The sequence below is a fragment of the Mustelus asterias genome, chromosome 23 (genome assembly GCF_964213995.1).
Source record: "Mustelus asterias chromosome 23, sMusAst1.hap1.1, whole genome shotgun sequence".
NCBI classification, from domain to species: Eukaryota; Metazoa; Chordata; class Chondrichthyes; order Carcharhiniformes; family Triakidae; genus Mustelus; species Mustelus asterias.
The window spans coordinates 12,391,562-12,409,627 of NC_135823.1; the positions used below are offsets into that span (position 1 = coordinate 12,391,562).

The 18,066-nt window shown below is 46.0% G+C and overlaps 1 protein-coding gene across 1 annotated transcript; it reads left to right on the forward strand.

Annotated features, from left to right (window-relative positions):
- Positions 1 to 282: 282 nt before the first annotated feature.
- On the forward strand, positions 283 to 13,328 carry LOC144510493 (uncharacterized). The gene is made up of 3 exons (XM_078239956.1): positions 283 to 456; positions 6,251 to 7,329; positions 12,698 to 13,328. Exons 2-3 carry the CDS (start codon positions 6,575 to 6,577, stop codon positions 13,230 to 13,232), a joined length of 1,290 nt encoding a protein of 429 aa, XP_078096082.1. The 5' UTR covers positions 283 to 456; positions 6,251 to 6,574; the 3' UTR covers positions 13,233 to 13,328.
- Positions 13,329 to 18,066: the final 4,738 nt, after the last annotated feature.

Genomic DNA, 18,066 nt, shown 5'->3' on the forward strand with positions numbered 1-18,066 from the left:
GCCTTCTCGGCTGGAGAATGGGTACGTAGGGATATGTCCCATTATTGTGGACAAATTAAGGACTAATAAGAGGCCTGTTCAATGAATTCTGATACTGTCCGGTATTTGTAACTAGCCGAGCGCCGGCGTTGTCTTGTCTTTTTCATTGACGGGAACGGGTTAACTGTCGCTATCCTTCAAGATAAAAATCAGCAAGGCGCATGCGCGCCGCCATCTTTCCAGGCAACGTGCCGCAGCGCGCAGCCGCAGCCAAACAGGAAGCAGGAGAAGAACGTTCTATAAATGTATTCCCTGGCTTGAGAGTGCAAATCTTGCTGGAAACTCCTTTTAGCAAAGGAGCATTTCCAGACAGAAAACTTTTAACTAAACATCACGTCTAGATCTGAGAGATTCATCAGGACTTGAATACCATTGAAAATTTTGAATGTGGAAGGAGAAATGTTTGATCTGTGTGAGGTAAGATTTCAGATATCAGAGTGACTGGGACACCTTTTCATGTTAAAATTGAGTTCAATTGCACTGATCTCATTGGGAATGTTAAAGAATTTACTATTGTTCTATTTTAAAAAAAATAATTTATAGGATGTGGGTGTCATTGCCTAGACCAGCATTTATTGCCCACACCTAGTTGCCCTTGAGAAGGTGATGTTGATCTGCCTTCTTGACCCACTACAGTTCATGTAGTGTAGTTGCATCTACATGCAGGCAAATTAACTAGCTTGCTCAGAAAACGATATCAACATTCTTTGCAGCTAAAATAGGTAAACCATTGAGAGTTACTATCCCCATTTTCATTAACTTTTGTTGCTCCTGAAGTATTTCATTTAGTCTGTTGCATTTACAATGGCCACCTAGTAGCCAGCCCACCAATTCCCAGTTTCCAAAGCCTAGTCCATAAACTTGTACTTTAGGTCACTTAAAGTGCAGATCCAAATACGTCAATGAATATTTCTCATCAGTATTTACTGTTGAGAAAAGCACAGATGTTGGGGAACTTGGGGAAATAAATAGTGATGTCTTGAGGAGTGTACATATAACAGAGAAGGAGGTGCAGGAAGTCTTAAAGCGCATCAAGGCAGATAAATCCCTGGGACCTGATGAAGTGTATCCCAGGACATTGTGGGAGGCTAGGGAGGAAATTGCGGGTCCCCTAGCAGAGATATTTAAATCATCGACAGCCACAGGTGAGATGCTTGAAGATTGGAGTGTGGCAAATGTTGTGCCATTGTTTAAAAAGGGAAAAACCTGGGAACTACAGGCCAGTGAGCCTCACGTTTGTAGTGGGTAAATTGTAGAAGGTATTCTGAGAGACAGGAACTACAGGCATTTAGAGATGCAAGGACTGATTAGGGACTGTCAGCATGGCTTTGTGAGTGGTCAATCCATGTCTCACAAATTTGATTGAGTTTTTTGAAGGTGTAACCAAGATGGTAAATGAGGATGGTGCAGTTGATGTTGTCTACATGGACTTTAGCAAGGCCTTTGACAAGGTACCCCATGGTAGGTTATTGCATAAGTTTAAATTTCACGGGATTCGGGGTGAGATAGCCAAATGGATACAAAATTTGCTTGATGACAGAAGACAGAGGGTGGTTGTAGAGGGTTGGTTGTTTTTCAAACTGGTGACCTGTGACTGGCAGTGTGCCTCAGGGATCGGTGCTGGGTCCATTGTTATTTTTCATTTATGTTAATGATTTGGATGAGAATTTAGGCGGCATGGTAAGTAAATTTACAAGATCAGTGGTATAGTGTACAGTGAAGAAGGTTATCTAGGATTGCAATGGGATATTGATCAATTGGGCCAGTGAGATGACAAATGGCAGATGGAGTTTAATTTAGATAAATGCGAAGTGATGCATTTTGGTAGATCGAACCAGGGCAGGACTTACTCAGTTAATAAACGTAAATTACTGCGGATGCTGGAATCTGAAACTAAAAGAGAAAATGCTGTAAAATCTCGGCAGGTCTGGCAGCATCTGTAAGGAGAGAAAAGAGCTGACGTTTCGAGTCCAAATGACCCGTTCTCAAAGCTAAAAGGCACAGAAAGTGGGAGATATTTATGCTGCAGAGTGAGGGAATGAAAGATGAGTCATAGCCACAAACCAGAGGAAAAGGCTGCTAAATGGCAGTCCATAGAGAGAATAAAGGGTGTGAATGGCCAAACGGCAGAGAAGCTGAAATCAGAGGGTAAGCTGTGACAGGTGAAGATGTGGGGAGAGGGGGGGGGCAATGGGTTGGAGAGAAGTAAAATTTTAAAAAAGGAGAGTGGAAGCAAAGAGGGAGAAAAGGTAAGGAAAGGGGAGATAAAATAGGGGGAAAGATTGGGGAGGGAAGAAAAATTAAGAAAGACAAAGAAATAGAAGGTAGAGGACAGTAAGAAATTCAATGAAATTAAAACAAAGGGGTCGAGGTGGGGTAGAGTTAATCATCTGAAGTTGTTGAACTCTATGTTGAGAACAGAAGGCTGTAAAGTGCCTACCCGGAAGATGAGATGCTGTTCCTCTAGTTTGCGTTGAGCTTCACTGGAACATTGCAGCAGGCCAAGGACAGACATGTGGGCATGGGAGCAGGATCATGTGTTAAAATGGCAAGCAACTGGAAGGTCAGGGTCCTGATTACGCACAGACCGAAGGTGCTCAGCAAAGCGATCACCCAACCTATGCTTGGTCTCTTCGATATAGAGTAGACCACATTGGGAGCAGTGAATGCAATAGACCAAATTGAAAGAGGTGCAAATGAAATGCTGCTTAACCTGGAATGAGTGTTTTGGACTTTGGATGGTAAGCATGGAAGAGGTAAAGGGGCAGGTGTTATGCCTTCAGCGCTTACATGGGTAAGTACCATGAGTGATGGGAGAGGTGTTGGGCATAGTGGAGGAGTGGACTAGGTTATCCCAGAGGGAACGGTCTCTGTGGAAAACTGATAGAGGGAGTGAAGGGAAAATGTGTTTGGTGGTGGCATCACGCTGGAGTTGGCGAAAATGCAGGAGGGTTATGCTTTGCATGCGGATGTTGGTGGGGTGAAATGTGAGGACAAGGGGGACTCTATCCTTGTTTTGGGAGGAAGGGGAGGGGGTGAGGGTCGTGGCGCGGGAGATGGACTGCACAATGTTGAGGACCCTGTCGAGAATTGTAGGTAGGAACGTTGTAGGTGAGGAAAAAGAAGGACACGTTAGAAGCACCACTTTGGAAAGTGGCATCATTGGAACAAATGTGACAGAGGCGAAGGAGTTGAGAGAAAGGGATGGAGTCCTTATAGGATGTAGGGCGTGAAGAGCTCTCAAGGTGTCCAGATAGCTGTGGGAGTCAGTGGGCTTGTGATGGATATTGGTCGAAAGGCTATTGCCGGAAATGGAGACTGAAACGTCAAGGAAGGGTAGGGAAGTGTCTGAGATAGACCAAGTGAAGGCGATGGATGGGTGAAAACTGGAAGCGAAGTTGATGAATTTTTCAAGGACTGGACGAGAGCATGAAGTGGCACCAAAATAATCATTGATGTATCGGTAAAGGAGTTGTGGGAGGAGATCCAGGTAGGCCTGGAACAAGGAATGATCCACATACCCCATGAGAAGACAAGCGTAGCTCGGACCCATGTGGGTACCCGTTGCTACTCCTTTGATGTGGAGAAAGTGGGATGAGTTAAAAGAGAAGTTGTTGAGAGAGAGAATGAGTTCAGCCAGGCGGAGGAGAGTGGTGGTGGATGAGAATTGTTCAGGCCTCTTTTCAAGAAAGAAGCGAAGAGCTCTCGGGCTGTCCCGTGCAATCTCTCGACACCTGGAGGTGTAGAGAGATTGCACATCTGTGATGAATAGGAGGCAGTTAGGGCCTGCGAACTGGAAATTGTCTATATGGCGCAGGGCATCAAAGAAATCCCATATGTAGGTGGGGAGGGAATGGACCAGAGGAGTGAGGATGGAGTCAATATAAAAGGAAATAAGTTCAGTGGGACAGGAGCATGCTGACACGATGGGCCTACCAGGACACAGTTTTTTTGGATTTTGGGAAGTAGGTAGAAGCGGGCTGTCTGGGGTTGGGAGACTGAGGTTGGAAGCTGTGAGGGGAAGGCATCCAGAGGAAATGAGGTCAGTGATGATGTTAGAGATAATGGCTTGATGTTCAGTGGTGTGGTTATGGTCCAGGGGGAGGTAGGAGGAAGCATCTGAGAGTTGACGCTTAGCCTCTGCGAGGTGGAGGTCAGTACGCCAGTACAACAGCACCCCCTTTGTCAGCAGGTTTGATGACAATGTCAGGGTTGGATCTGAGGGAGTGAAGAGTGGAAAGGTTGGAATGGGTGAGGGGGGCAGAAAAATTAAGAGGGCCAGTGTCCCGTTGACAGTTCCCAACAGTTAACTCAGTTAATGGTAGGGCACTAGGGAGAGTTATAGAACAAAGAGATCTGGGGTACAGGTTCGCAGCTCCTTGAAAGTGGAGTCACAGGTGGAAGAGTGGTGAAGAAGGCAATCGGCATGCTTGGTTTCATTGGTGATAACATTGAATACAGGAGTTGGGACATCTTGTAGAAGTTGTACAAGACATTGGTAAGGCCACACTTGGAATACTGTGTACAGTTCTGGTCACCCTATTATAGAAAGGATATTATTAAACTAGAAAGAGTGCTGAAAAAATTTACTAGGATAATACTGGGACTTGATGGTTTGAGTTATAAAGAGAGGCTGGATAAACTGGACTTTTTTCTCTGGAGCGTAAGAGACTTCGCAGTGATCCTATAGAGGTCTATAAAATAATGAGGGACATAGATCAGCTAGATAGTCAACATCTTTTCCCAAAGGTAGGGGAGTCTTAAATTAGAGGGCATAGGTTTAAGGTGAGAGATACAAAAGGGTCCAGAGGGGCAATTTTTTCACACAAAGGATGGGTGAGTGTCTGGAACAAGCTGCCAGAGGCAGTAGTCGAGGCGGGTACAATTTTGTCTTTTTAAAAAGCGTTTAGACAGCTACATGGGTAAGATGGATATAGAGGGATATGGACCAAACGCGGGCAATTGAGATTAGCTTAGTGGTTAAAAAAGGGGTGGCATGGACAAGTTGGGCTGAAGGGCCTGTTTCCATGCTGTAAACATCTATGACATGAACATTTCTGCTTCTACCACTCCTTGAGACAGTGGTTCACATATCACCACCACCCTCTGAATGTAAAGGAAGTTTCCTCAAATCCACTTTCGCCTCCTACATCTTCCCCTAAATCCATATCTCCCATTATGGACCCACTCTTCCTGTCCACTCTACCTAAACACCTCAATTTGATTCATTTCTCCCTTCAGACTCCTGTTCAAAAGAAAACGACACCAGCCTGCAACTAAAATTCTCCACTACTGACACATCTTACTCTCCTGTGTAACCTCTCTAATGGAATCTCATCCTTACTGTCCCCTTTCGAAATCTGACACATATTTTATACAGTTCCAGTAGAACCTCCCTGCTCATATATTCTATGCTTCAGGTAATGGAGTAATTATTCTGTATACTTCCTTAATTACCTTATTGACCTGTCCCGCTAACCTCTGTGGACATGCACTCCAAGATCCCACTATTCCTCCACAATTCGTAATATCCTACCATTTGTCATGTAATCCTTTGCCTTGTTTTCCATACAACTTTTTTTTTCACTATCAAGCGCACCAACATTTTTGTGTAATCTGCAAATATTTTGTTAATGTCCCTACAGCAAGTCCAAATCAGTGTTGTTAATGAGGAATGTAGAACGCAGTACTGAACTCCATGAACAGCCCCTCAACCCTCCCTCTGTTGCCCCTGGAAACAGCCTTCCAGTCACAAAAGAACACCCATAGGCCGTCATTCATTACTTCCTGCTTTTGAGCCAATTTTACATCCAACACGTAACTGCACCTTGGATCCTGCAAACTTTTCTTTTCCTGGCCAGTCTGCCATGTGTGGAGAGAATGTTTTTGCTTGTGGGTGAATCCAAAACTAGGGGCCAAAAATACAAGCTATTTACTGATCAATTCAACTGCGAAATAAGATGTGTTTATTCAGAGAGTGGTTAGAATGTGAAACTCAGCGCAACCACTATCTGTGGTACTAAGAAAAAAGGAAACTAGACAAGTACATGAGAGAAAATGGAATAGAAAGAAATATTAAAAGATTGTGCTGAGGTGCATAGAATGGGAGGGGGAAGAGTGTGGCATATAAACAACAGCAGGGACTAGTTTGACAAAAGGACCTATTTCTATTCTGTATATTCTTTATAATTCTACTTAAACTTTTTGACAGGTTATGAGAAGAAGATGATTTGCAGATGGGAAACTAAAACCAATTTTCATGATCTAACAGTGTAACCCAATACAGCAGGACCTGAATATCATCGGACTTTAAAAATGGAAGGAAAAGTATTTGTCTGTACTGTTTGTGGGAGAAGACTTCAAACATCAGTGTGACTGGAAAAGCACTGAGACATACATGCACATTTGAGCGAGAGTGTTCCAGTGAACTGACTGTGGAAAGAGCTTTAACCAGTTACACAGCCTGTAAAAAATCACACCAGGGAGAAACCGTACTCAAAGGATCAACCTGGAGATACACAAGGACACCCACACCATGGAGAAACCATGGAAATGTGGGTATTGTGGGAAGGGTTTTAAATTCCCATCTCTGCTGGAAAAGCATCAGCGCACTCACACTGGAGTGAGGCCATTCATTTGCTCCATGTGCGGAAAGGGATTCGCTCGCTCACCTGACCTTCTGACACATCAGCGAACCCACACCGGGGAGAGGCCATTCACTTGCCTCGAGTGTGGGAAGGGATTCAGTGATTCATCCAACCTGCTGTCACACCAACGAGTTCACACTGGGGAGAGACCATTCATCTGCTGTCAGTGTGGGAAGGGATTCACTCAGTCACCTCACCTGCTAACACACCAGCGCGTTCACACTGGAGAGAGACCATTCATCTGCTATGAGTGTGGGAAGAGATTCACTCAGTCATCCCACCTGCTGACACACCAGCGAATTCACACCGGAGAGAGGCCATTCACCTGTTCCGACTGTGGGAAAGGATTCTCAAGGTTATCTCGCCTCACTGCACACCAGCTGGTGCACACTGATGAGAGACCTTTTCAGTGTTGTGACTGTGGAAAGAGCTTTAAAAGCAGACGTGAAGTGCTGACACACCAACACATTCACACAGGGGAAAGGCCATTCACCTGCTCCGAGTGTGGGAAAAGATTTGTCCATTCTAACAACCTTCTGAGACACCGGAGAGTTCACACTGGGGAGAGGTTATTTACCTGCCTTTTGTGCGGGAAGCAATTCGCCCAGTCATCACACCTGGTGAGACACCAGCGAGTTCACAAGTGACTGCTGTTCTTGGTTTTGCAGTTAATCACATCCAGGAATAAACCATGTTTATTCTGACAGTTGCAGTTCGTTTCAACAACAAAAACTGAAAATGCTGGAAAATCTCAGCAAGTCTGGCAGAATCTGTGGGGAGAGATTAGGGTCAACATTTCGAGTCTGGATGACCATTCATCAGAGCTGGAAATGTCGTTTTTCTGTTCGTGAATCAAATAAATCAGCTTTGTCTTAAACACATTGTGTCCGAGTGTCTAAGAATTATGTTGTTTTAATAGTTTCATTGAACACCGTGTTCTTCCATCATACTGCAACATTATCAGTCAATTGACAGTTGTGAGGTTGCAGGACAGTAATGACTTTGTTTTGTATCTCCATAACTGTTATATCCCACTGGGGAAAGTCCCTTAACTTGACACTTGATCAATAATGCTGCTGGGGCATGTGGAATGTATAGAACTATTGGAATTAACTCCACCAGGCACTTTGTGCTTAACTAGCCAGTGGGGGCAGCACGGTGGCACAGTGGTTAGCACTGCTGCTTCATAGCGTCAGGGACCTGGGTTCAATTCCGACCTTGGTTCACTGTGGGAAGTTTGCACATTCTCCATGCGTCTGCGTGGGTTTCCTCCCAGTGCTCCGGTTTCCTCCCACACTCCAGAGATGTGCAGGTTAGATTGATTGGCCTTGATAAATTACCCCTCGATGTCAGGAGGATTGGGAGGGTAAATATGCGAGGTCACAGAAATAGGGCCTAGGTGGGATTGTTGTCAGTGCAGGCTTGATAGGCCAAAGGGCCTCCTTCTGCATTGTAAGATTCTATGATTAATTCTTAATGCTCTTAACATTAGTTATTCGACCTTTCCATCGGAGTGGCTAAGATGAACCTGGCGAGACAGAGAAAGAGGAAAAAAGTGTGTAGACCTGAATCCAGAGTATCATCTCCAGGAGAACAGAGGGGTAGGAAGACGTACCGAAGGAACTGTGCTAAAGGAGATTAATTCTGCATTGCTGGGTCAGCGTTGCAGCACAGGGAAGAAATGGAGCTGACAGGAGCACAGGGACTTTGAGTATCATAATAAATCACTATGCTGCAAGCTCTGCATCAGAACCTCGAGGACTCATGTTTGCAGAACTGGGGTGACCAGGGGAAAAATTGATTAACTCACTGATTTTAGTTTTGATTTGATTTATTATTGTCACATGTATTAGTATACAGTGAAATGTATTGTTTCTTGCACGCTATACAAAGCATACCGTTCATAGAGAAGAAAAAGAGTGTAAAACGTAGTGTCACAGTCATAGCTAAGGTGTAGAGAAGTATCAACTTAGTACGAGGTAGGCCCATTTAAAAGTCTAATGGCAGCAGGGAAGAAGCTGTTCAGCAGGGAAGAAGCTGTTCTTGAGTTGGTTGGTACATGGGTACCTCGGTTGGACTTTTTGTATCTTTTACCCGATGGAAAAAGGTGGAAGATAGTATGTCCAACCCTCCAACTCGATTATCAAGTTTCCTGACGACACCAAGGTAGTGAGTCGGATCTCCAACAATGACGAGACAGAATACAGGAATGAGATAGAGAATCTGGTGAACGAGTGCAATGACAATAATCTCTCCTTCAATGTCAACAAAATAAAGGAGATTGTCATCGACTTCTGAAAGCGTAATGGAGAACATGCCCCTGTATACATCAACAGGGATGAAGTAAAAATGGTCAAAAGCTTCAAGTTTTTACATGTCCAGATCACCAACAACCTGTCCTGTTTCCCCCCCTCTTTCTCCCCCCCCCCTCCCCGCCGCCACCACCATGCCGACACTATAGTTAAGAAAGCCTCTACTTTCTCAGAAGACTAAGGAAATTTGGCATGTCAGCTATGACTTTCACCAACTTTTACAGATGCACCATAGAAAGCATTCCTTCTGGTTGTATCACAGCTTGATATGGCTCCTCTGCCCAAGACCGCAAGAAACTACAAAGGGCCATGAATGTAGCCCAATCCATCACAGAAACCAGCCTCCCATCCATTGTAGACTCTGTCTACACTTCCCACTGCCTTGGCAAAGCAGCTAGCATAATTCAAGACCCCACCCATCCCAGACATTCTCCTTCCCATCTTCTTCCGTCGAGAAAAAGATACAAAAGTCTGAGGTCATGTACCAACCGACTCAAGAACAGCTTCTTCCCTGCTGCCATTAGATCTTTGAATGGACCTACCTTGCATTAAGTTGATCTTTCTTTACACCCTAACAATGACTGTAACACCACATTCTGCACTTTTTCCTTCTCTATGAACAGTATGCTTTGTCTGCAAAGCGGGCAAGAAACAATACTTCTCACTGTATACTAATACATATGACAATAAATCAAATCAAATGTCCGGGGTGTGTGGGGTCCTTCATCATGTTGGCTGTTTTTCCGAGGCAGCAGGAAGTGTAGGCAGAGTCAGTGTATGGGAGGCTGATCTTTGTGATGGACTGGGCTTCATTATCGACCCGTTGTAGTTTCTTGCAGTCTTGGGCAGGGCAGGAGCCAGACCAAGCTGCGATACAACCAGAAAGAATGCTTTCTATGGTACATCTGTACACAGGAGCTGGAGAACTGAATCCATGATGTGGAGATGCCGGCGTCGGACTGGGGTAAACACAGTAAGGAGTCTAACAACACCAGGTGAAAGTCCAACAGGTTTATTGCGTTTGCTACCAAATAAACCTGTTGGACTTTAACCTGGTGTTGTTAGACTCCGAACTGAATCCACCCAGAATGGAGAAAGGGATCGGTTAGAGAGGAGAACAGTCCGATGGTTTAATGGGTTTGGATTTCAACACCATGGGGCAGCAATTTCCGGTTTTGGAAAAAAGAAACAAGCTTCAGCTGCTTAACCTCCCTTCCGGGTGATTGACGGCAGCTGCAGACCAATAGGAAGCGAGGGGCGGAACTGGAGGACCGAGCTGTGTGGCTGGTCCTCCAAGCAATCGGAGTGAATGAGGGGCGGGGCTGGAAGTGGAGCATGCGCCAGAAGAGCAATGGCGATGCAGTTGTCTTGGATGGGTGTTCGGTGAATGTAAATAAAGGTGAGACGGAGGGAGAGATAGATGCAGTGTGTAGGCGGAATGGCTTCGTAAATATGTTGTGCAAGAACTGATAAAGAAATTTCCGGTTACTATTTGTAGCGGAACAGAGCCGCAGTTTGTTTCCAGTTACGGACCCGCGTTCACGGCCGCCATATTTTCAGCGGACAATGCACTGCAGGGCGGCTGCGTGGCAGCCATTTTTGTGAGGGGCGATGTGCTGTGGGGCGCCTGCACCTTCTCCATCTTTGTTGGGGGCTATGTTCATTGTCTGCCATTGAATCTCCACAGTGCAGAAGGAGGCCATTTAGCTCATCGAGTCTGCACCGACTCTCCGAAAGAGCTTCTGACCAAAAACCCCTTTCACCCATTACCCCACACATTTAACATGGCTAATCTCCCTAACCTGCACATTTTTGGACACTAAGGGGCAATTTAACATGGCCAATCCACCTTACTGGCACACCTTAGACTGTGGGAGGAAACCCACGCAGACATGGGAAGAACATGCAATCTCTAACTCAGTCACCTGAGACCAGAATCTAACTCGGGTTCCTGGCGCTGTGAGGCAGCTGTGCTAACCATTGGGAGTGAGAATTGCAACAACTTGTCCATCAAACTGCTTCATATTTTTAGTTACAGTGTCTTATTGATGAGGCATAACAACGCTGTATGTTCAAATCAATGACCAAGTAGGTGACCAAATGTTTGGTCAAAGAGGATGGTTTTGAATTGAATATTAAAGGAGGAAAGTGAGGTGGAGAGGATTAAAGAGGAAATTCCAGAGCTCATGGTCCAAGTAAATAAAAAGAGTCACAACTGATGGATTGATTAAAATCAGGAATGTTTAATAGGCTGGAATTTAATGAGTCTAGAGATTTCAGAGAGGTTTGTGGCTGGAGGAGATTACAGAGATAGAGATGGTCACAACCAGGGAGGAAAACATGGATGAGAATTTATAAGTGTTGAAGCTTCCTATCCCAGAGCCCTTGTAGGTCAGTGAGCACAGCAGTGATAGGTGAAAAAGAATTGGTATGAGTAAGCACACAGGCAGACGAGATTCAGAAGACCTCAAGATTACAGAGAGATTGAATGTGGGAATGCATTAGGATAGTTACATCTGGACGTAACAAGGGAATGGATGAAAGCTTCAGCAGCAGATGAGCTGAGACTCGGGTGGAGTCGGGCAAAGTTACTGAGATGGAGAGAGGTGGCCTTGGTAATGATGTGGGTATGTGGTTGGAAACTCACCTTGGAGTGAAATATTTCACCATGGTTGTGAATAGTCTGGTTCAGTCTCAGACTGTTGCCTGGGAGAGAGATGCAGTCAGTGGTTAGCGAGTGCAATTTGTAGCGGGGACTGAAGGCAATGGCTTCAGTCTTCCTAATATTTAAATGGAGGAAAGTTCTGTTCACCCAGTACTAGATATCTGACAAGTCAGAGTGGTGTGTGACTTGCCGGTGAACTTGTAGGTGATGGTGTTCACATACATATGCTACCCTGGTCTTTGTAGGTGGTGGAAGTTGAGGGTTTGGGAGAATCTGTCAGAGTTCCGGCCAGTCTGATGGTATATAAATCCCTTTCATTCTCCCTCTGCTTATCCAATTTTCTCTCTCTCTCACTTGTTATAAAGGTTAGAGTCTTGTGCAATTCCAGACTGGGTGGCAGTTTCCCTTCCCTGAAGGACATTAGTGAGCCAGTCAGATTTTTATAACACTCTGTTGCTTTCCTGGCCACTTTTTCCTAGTGCTGGTCCCACAAGTTATTAGATCAGTGGTTCCCAAAGGGTGGGGCGCGCCACACTGGTGCGGCGAGAGAGGATGGCAAGTGTGGCGGGAAGATTCAAGGACAATCAAAGAAACATTTAAACATGGTTTAAACAAGCATTGTTTTATAATTTCTGGATGTCCCATGATATTATAAAGTAGTTGTGTTCTATGTTATGAATCAAGCACTGCTAGGAGTTGTTTTTTTTTTGTTTTTGAATGTATTTCTTATCAATAAAAAATTCGGGGTGGCGGGAGCAATTTTTTATTCCAAAAGTGCGGCCCAGTGAAAAAAGTTTGGGAACCACTGTATTAGATTGACTCAGCTTAATTTCACAACCTGCCTTTTTGATTTTGTGGATTCTCTCTCACACTTTTTTCTGTTTTAAAACAATTTCACAAGGTATTAGAAGGAGAGGATTTGCAGTTGGGAAACTGAAGCCAAACATCACATCAGGATCTCACAGAGTTGCCAGTTGCTCGTAGCCAGAATATCATTGGATTTTGAACATGGAAGGAAAAAGCACCGTTCACAGTGGGAAGAAACCATACATGTGTTCTGTGTGTGAGCGAGGCTTCAGCCAAGCATCTGGCCTGTCAAGACACAAGCGCAGTCACAGTGGGGCGAATCCATGGAAATGTGGGGATTGTGGGAAGGGATTCAGATACCCGTCTGAGCTGAAAACACATCAACGCAGTCACACTGGGGAGACACCATTCACCTGCTCCGAGTGTGGGAAAGGATTCATTGACTCATCCAAGCTCCTGAGACACCAGCGAGTTCACACCGGGGAGAGATCTTTTAAATGCCCGGTCTGTGGGCAGTGCTATAAAAGCTCCTGGGATCTGACATCTCATCAACGTGTTCACACTGATGAGAAACCATACAGGTGCTCTGACTGTGGGACTGATTTCAGGTGGTCGTCTCAACTCAGTGCACACCAGCGAGTTCACTCTGGAGAGAAACCGTTCACCTGCTCCGAGTGTGGGATAAGTTTCGGTGATTCATCCTCCCTGCTGACACACCAGAAAGTTCATGAGGATTTCACTGTTAATCACATCCAGGACTGAACTGTGTTCATTGGCATCTGTTCCTGCTGATATAGACTGGTTGCATATTTTAATATTCTGCCTCAAAATCAAATAAATCAACTTTATGCTGACGAACACTATTGAGTCGTTTTACTATCTCGAACACAAGTTAGCTCCTTTTGAAGGGCTCCCCCTTTTCGCTGTCTCCTCCATCTTCACCTCCCACAACAAGTGTGAGGAGGTGTTTGTCACTGTAATGATTTCAATCAGGCCATTGAGTTTGACCTATTGGAGTATGAAGTCCCTGATTAAGGATCAGGGAGTCTTTGCCTTGTACTTAACCGGAAGTGTTAGTTCCTCTGACTCCCCCAGAGGTCGACTGCTAACTGCTAGCACTCTGTGAACTGCTATTAACTGCTGTAAATAAAGGGATTTTGGTGAAGGGACTTCTGCCTCCGCAGACTTATTACAGTGGCGACAAGGAAAGAGGGACGACCCAAAGGAACTTGCTTGCTATCAGCTGCGACACATTGGTGGTAAGTCATTGCCTGGAAAACATGCCTCTATTCGGGAAATTGGATTCTTTTGACCCTGCCGGGGAAGACTGGGCCCAATATGTAGAACAGATGAGTTATTTCTTCAGAGCTAACGACGTAGTCTCAGATGAAAAGCAACGGGTTATTTTGCTGACCGATTATGGACCGTCAGCTTTCGCTGCTATGCGCAGTTTAACCTTTCCGGAGGCACTGGACACAAAAACCTTCCAGGAATTGACGGACTTAATAGAAGAGTATTATGACCCTAAGCTACCTCTGAACCTGCGAAGGTATCGGTTTTACTCAGCATTCCGAGAGACGGAGGAGTCAGTCTTCCCACAATCCCCACACTAGTTTCCTGATGAGATTAAGGCGATTAGCAGAGGCTTGCGAATTAGGATTGAAGTTAAATGAGATGCTCCAAGACCGATTGGTGTGCGGAATCAATAATATGACTCTACAAAAATGTATGTTGGCAGAGGCCCAGCTGGACTGCAAACAAGCATTACAGCTGGCTTTGCCCTTGGAAAAAGTGGTGAGTGGAGCACATGAATTACAGGGTATTCCAATAGAGGTAGATGCCCTCACCAGTGCAACTGAGTTAAGGGCCCACCATTGCAGAGCAGGCAACTATATAGCCACCCTCAGGAAGGATTCAGATACAAGGGAATCTAGGTCTGCTCACAGAGCCGCTCCTAAATAAGGTCAAATTAGGACAGACAGACCGCAACCCCTGCAGAGTCCTGCCCAGAAAGATATTGCAACTATTGCCAGTATCCAGAATTGGAGAAGAAAACCAATGTTTCAAAACCGACATTTCGGAAAATGACATGTAGGCTGTAGTACAGGAGAATGCACACCCTGGAAGCTCACCTACTTCCGACAAGAAACCAACTACTATGCGTAGCAATGGCCAAATCGGAACCTATTAAGTTATCCTTAAGACTGAACGGACGTCCAATATTAATGGAGGTCGACACAGGCGCAGCTGTATCTGTGGTACGGGAAACAGTGTTCAACAAAATTCGCACTGGACTCCACCCTTATCCCTGACCGAGACATCGGCAAGACTGAGCACTTATACAGGGGAACCACAGAGTGTTGGGCACAACCCATGTGCCTGTTGCTTATGGAAAGCAACTGGTAGTGGAAGGTTCAGGACTGAGCCTTTTGGGACAAAATTGGCTGAAGGAAGTCCAACTAGACTGCGTAAACATTTTTCAGTTAGAAAATGGTCGCCCGAACGAAGTCCTGCTCAAATTTCAAGAGGTTTTTCAAGAAGGGCTCGGAATAATTAAAGAGCAAAAGTGAAACTGCACGTCAATCCGGAGGCATTCCCAAAATTTTGCAAGGCCCATACCATTCACATTAAGGGAAAAAGTGGACATGGAAATCAAAAGATTGGAGTGCAGAGGCACAATAAAACCGATCCAATTTGCGGAATGGGCGGCACCTATGGTGCCTATTCTAAAGCCAGACGGCTCAGTTCGTCTTTGTGGAAATTTTAAACAGACAATAAACCGCCACTCAAAGCTTGATCAATACCCAATTCCCCAGATTGGGGATCTATACGCAAAGCTGGCAGGAGGACTATTATTCTCTAAACGAGACATGAGTCGTGCATACCTACAGCTGAAGCTGGACAAAGTTTCACAAATTTCCGCGATCAACACACTGAAGGGCCTTTTTCAATGTACAAGACCCTTTGGGGTATCGTCAGCCTGAGCGATATTTCAGAGAACGATGGAGAACACACTACAAGGGTTACCACAGGTCACTATTTACCTGGACAATGTCCTCATCACCGGGAAAACGAGGGCAGAACACCTGCAGAACCTGGAGGAAGTCCTTCGAAGGTTTTCAGCAGCAGGTGTGCGCTTAAGGGGGGACGATGTGTTTTCTTAGTACCACAAGTAATCTATCTGGGTTACAAAGTCAATAAGTTAGGCCTACAGCCTCTGGAGGATCGGGTGCGGGCAATCAAAGATGCCCCCGCCCCCACCACAATCCAGGAGTTATGGTTGTTTTTAGGTCTGATGACGTATTATGGGAAATTCACACAAAACAGGGCCTCCATCTTGGATCCCCCACATCAGCTACTAAAAAAAGGGGCAAGCTTGGGAATGGACTGCCCACCAAGCCCAGGCCTTTAAGAAAATCAAACAACAGCTCTCCTCAGCAAATGTTTTAGTGCATTATGACTCCAGGAAAGAGTTGGTGCTCACTTGCGACGTGTCTCCATACGGCGTTGGTGTAGTTCTGGCACATAGATGGCAAAATGGAGAGGAACGGCCTATTGCATGTGCCTCCAGGACCCTAGCAATAGCGGAATGGAAGAATGCCCAGTTTGAAAAAGGACTGGCTGTAATTTTTGCAGTAAAGAAATTTCACCAGTACCTATATGGGCGAACGTTCACGATCATCACTGATCACAAACCATTGCTGGGTTTACTCAAAGAGGACAAAGAGGTGCCAGCAATAGCTTCAGCCCAGATCCAACGCTGGGCATTATTACTGGCGGTATACCAGTATCAGCTGGAGCAACGGCTGGGATCTCGGGTGGCAAACGCCGATGCCCTAAGCAGGCTACCATTACCAGACACCCCACCATTAGTACCCAGAGTACAAGAAACTGACGCTGAACTTTCTGGATACCCTCCCGGTGGCTGCACACAACATACGCCTGTGAACACAAAAGGACCCGGTACTAGCAAAAGTAAAACATCTGGTACTAACAGGGGAAATGGAAAGACCAGTCCAAGCAGAATTCCACCCCTGCTGTAGCAGAAAAGAGCAGATCACCATAGAAGACGGGATACTGCGATGGGGGGAGGGGTCATAGTCCTAAGTCACGGCCGTCGGGCCATACTGGCCGAATTACGTCATGGGCACCCAGGAGTGTCCAAGATGAAAATACTAGCCAGGAGCAATGTCTGTTGGCCGGGTCTGGATGTGGATAAAGCGAAATTGATGTGTTGGTGGCAGGAATGCCAAAGAGGGAAGAAGGTGCCACCGGCAGCCCCGCTGCACCATGGGAATGGCCAGGTAGATCATGGACTCGACTGCATGTCGATTTTGCAGGCCCGTTTATGGGTTCCATGTTCCTGATAATAGCAGACGCCCACCAAAATGGTTGGACAACTACAGGTGAATTTGGCAAACACAATGACAACTGTCGAGAAGCTGCGCACCTCATTTGCAATACACGGAATTCCAGAGGTGCTAGCCTTGGACAACAGATCGGCTTTCACCAGCCAAGAATTAACCAGATTCATGTAGTTGAATGGGATTCGACACATCAGGACAGCACCGTATCATCCAGCGTCGAATGGGCTCGCGGACAGAGCAGCCTAGACTTTAAAAGCCGGGTTAAAGAAACAGCCAGTGGCGTCTATAGACACCAAACTCTCCTGCAGGACAATCCCACACGCCACTACGGGAATAGCACTGGTGGAACTACTCATGGGCAGATGACTCAGCATCAGGCTGAGCCTGCTATTCCCAAAGCTGGGTGGAAGCTGGAAAAGTACCAACAGGCCCATTGCAGGGGCCACAACAACAATCGCCAGGAGAGGCATTTCGACACTGGTGAAAAAGTCTGAGTGAGGAAATTCACAAATGGTCCCGCATGGAGAGCGGAAACGGTAGAGTCCAGGACAAGGCCTGTGTCTTACTGGGTACGCGTGGGAGAGGCTGTCTTAGGAAAGCACCTAGATCACCTAGGTGTGGGCCTCAAATTCATCACCCGTCCCAGAGCCGATTCAGCCCAGCGTCTTCCCCAGTGGGCCAGCCCCGCCTTTTCGGACCCCTGGTGAGAACCTCAGATTCCGAGATAGAGCTGTGGATGAAGCCGTGGCTGTTCCCCTACAGCCGGAAGGAGAAGGCGAATTGGCCCTCTGGTGCTCATGACGGAAGAGACAGGCGCCTAGTAGATACAGCCCTCCTACGTTGGATACCGAATTGGAGGATCCGGGCCCAGCGCTGAAACGGAGGAAGAGACCCGTGAGGTGCTCGGACCACAGGGATTCCTCGCACCTTGGCGGGGAGGAGTGTAATTACTTGAGTCAGGCCATTGAGGTTGGCCTATTGGAGTACAAACTCCCTGATTAAGGATCCAATTGATGGGCCAATTAGAGAGTCTTTGCCTTGTACTTAACAGGGAGTGTCAGTTCCTCTGATACCCCCGAAGATAGACTGCTAACTGCTAGCACTCTGTGTACTGTTGTAAATAAAGGGATTTTGGTGAAGGGACTTCTGCCTCCGCAGACTTATTACAATCACTAAGATTAAGACAATCCCATCAGCTGCTTCTCTCTTTTCCACAAGTCCACCGGCAT

Coding starts and splice junctions, on each gene's coding strand:
- LOC144510493 (XM_078239956.1), top strand. CDS start 6,575: ATGGAGAAACCATGGAAATGTGGGTATTGTGGGAAGGGTTTTAAATTC. Junction 7,330..12,697: donor AGACACCAGCGAGTTCACAA/GTGACTGCTGTT, acceptor CACCGTTCACAG/TGGGAAGAAACCATACATGT.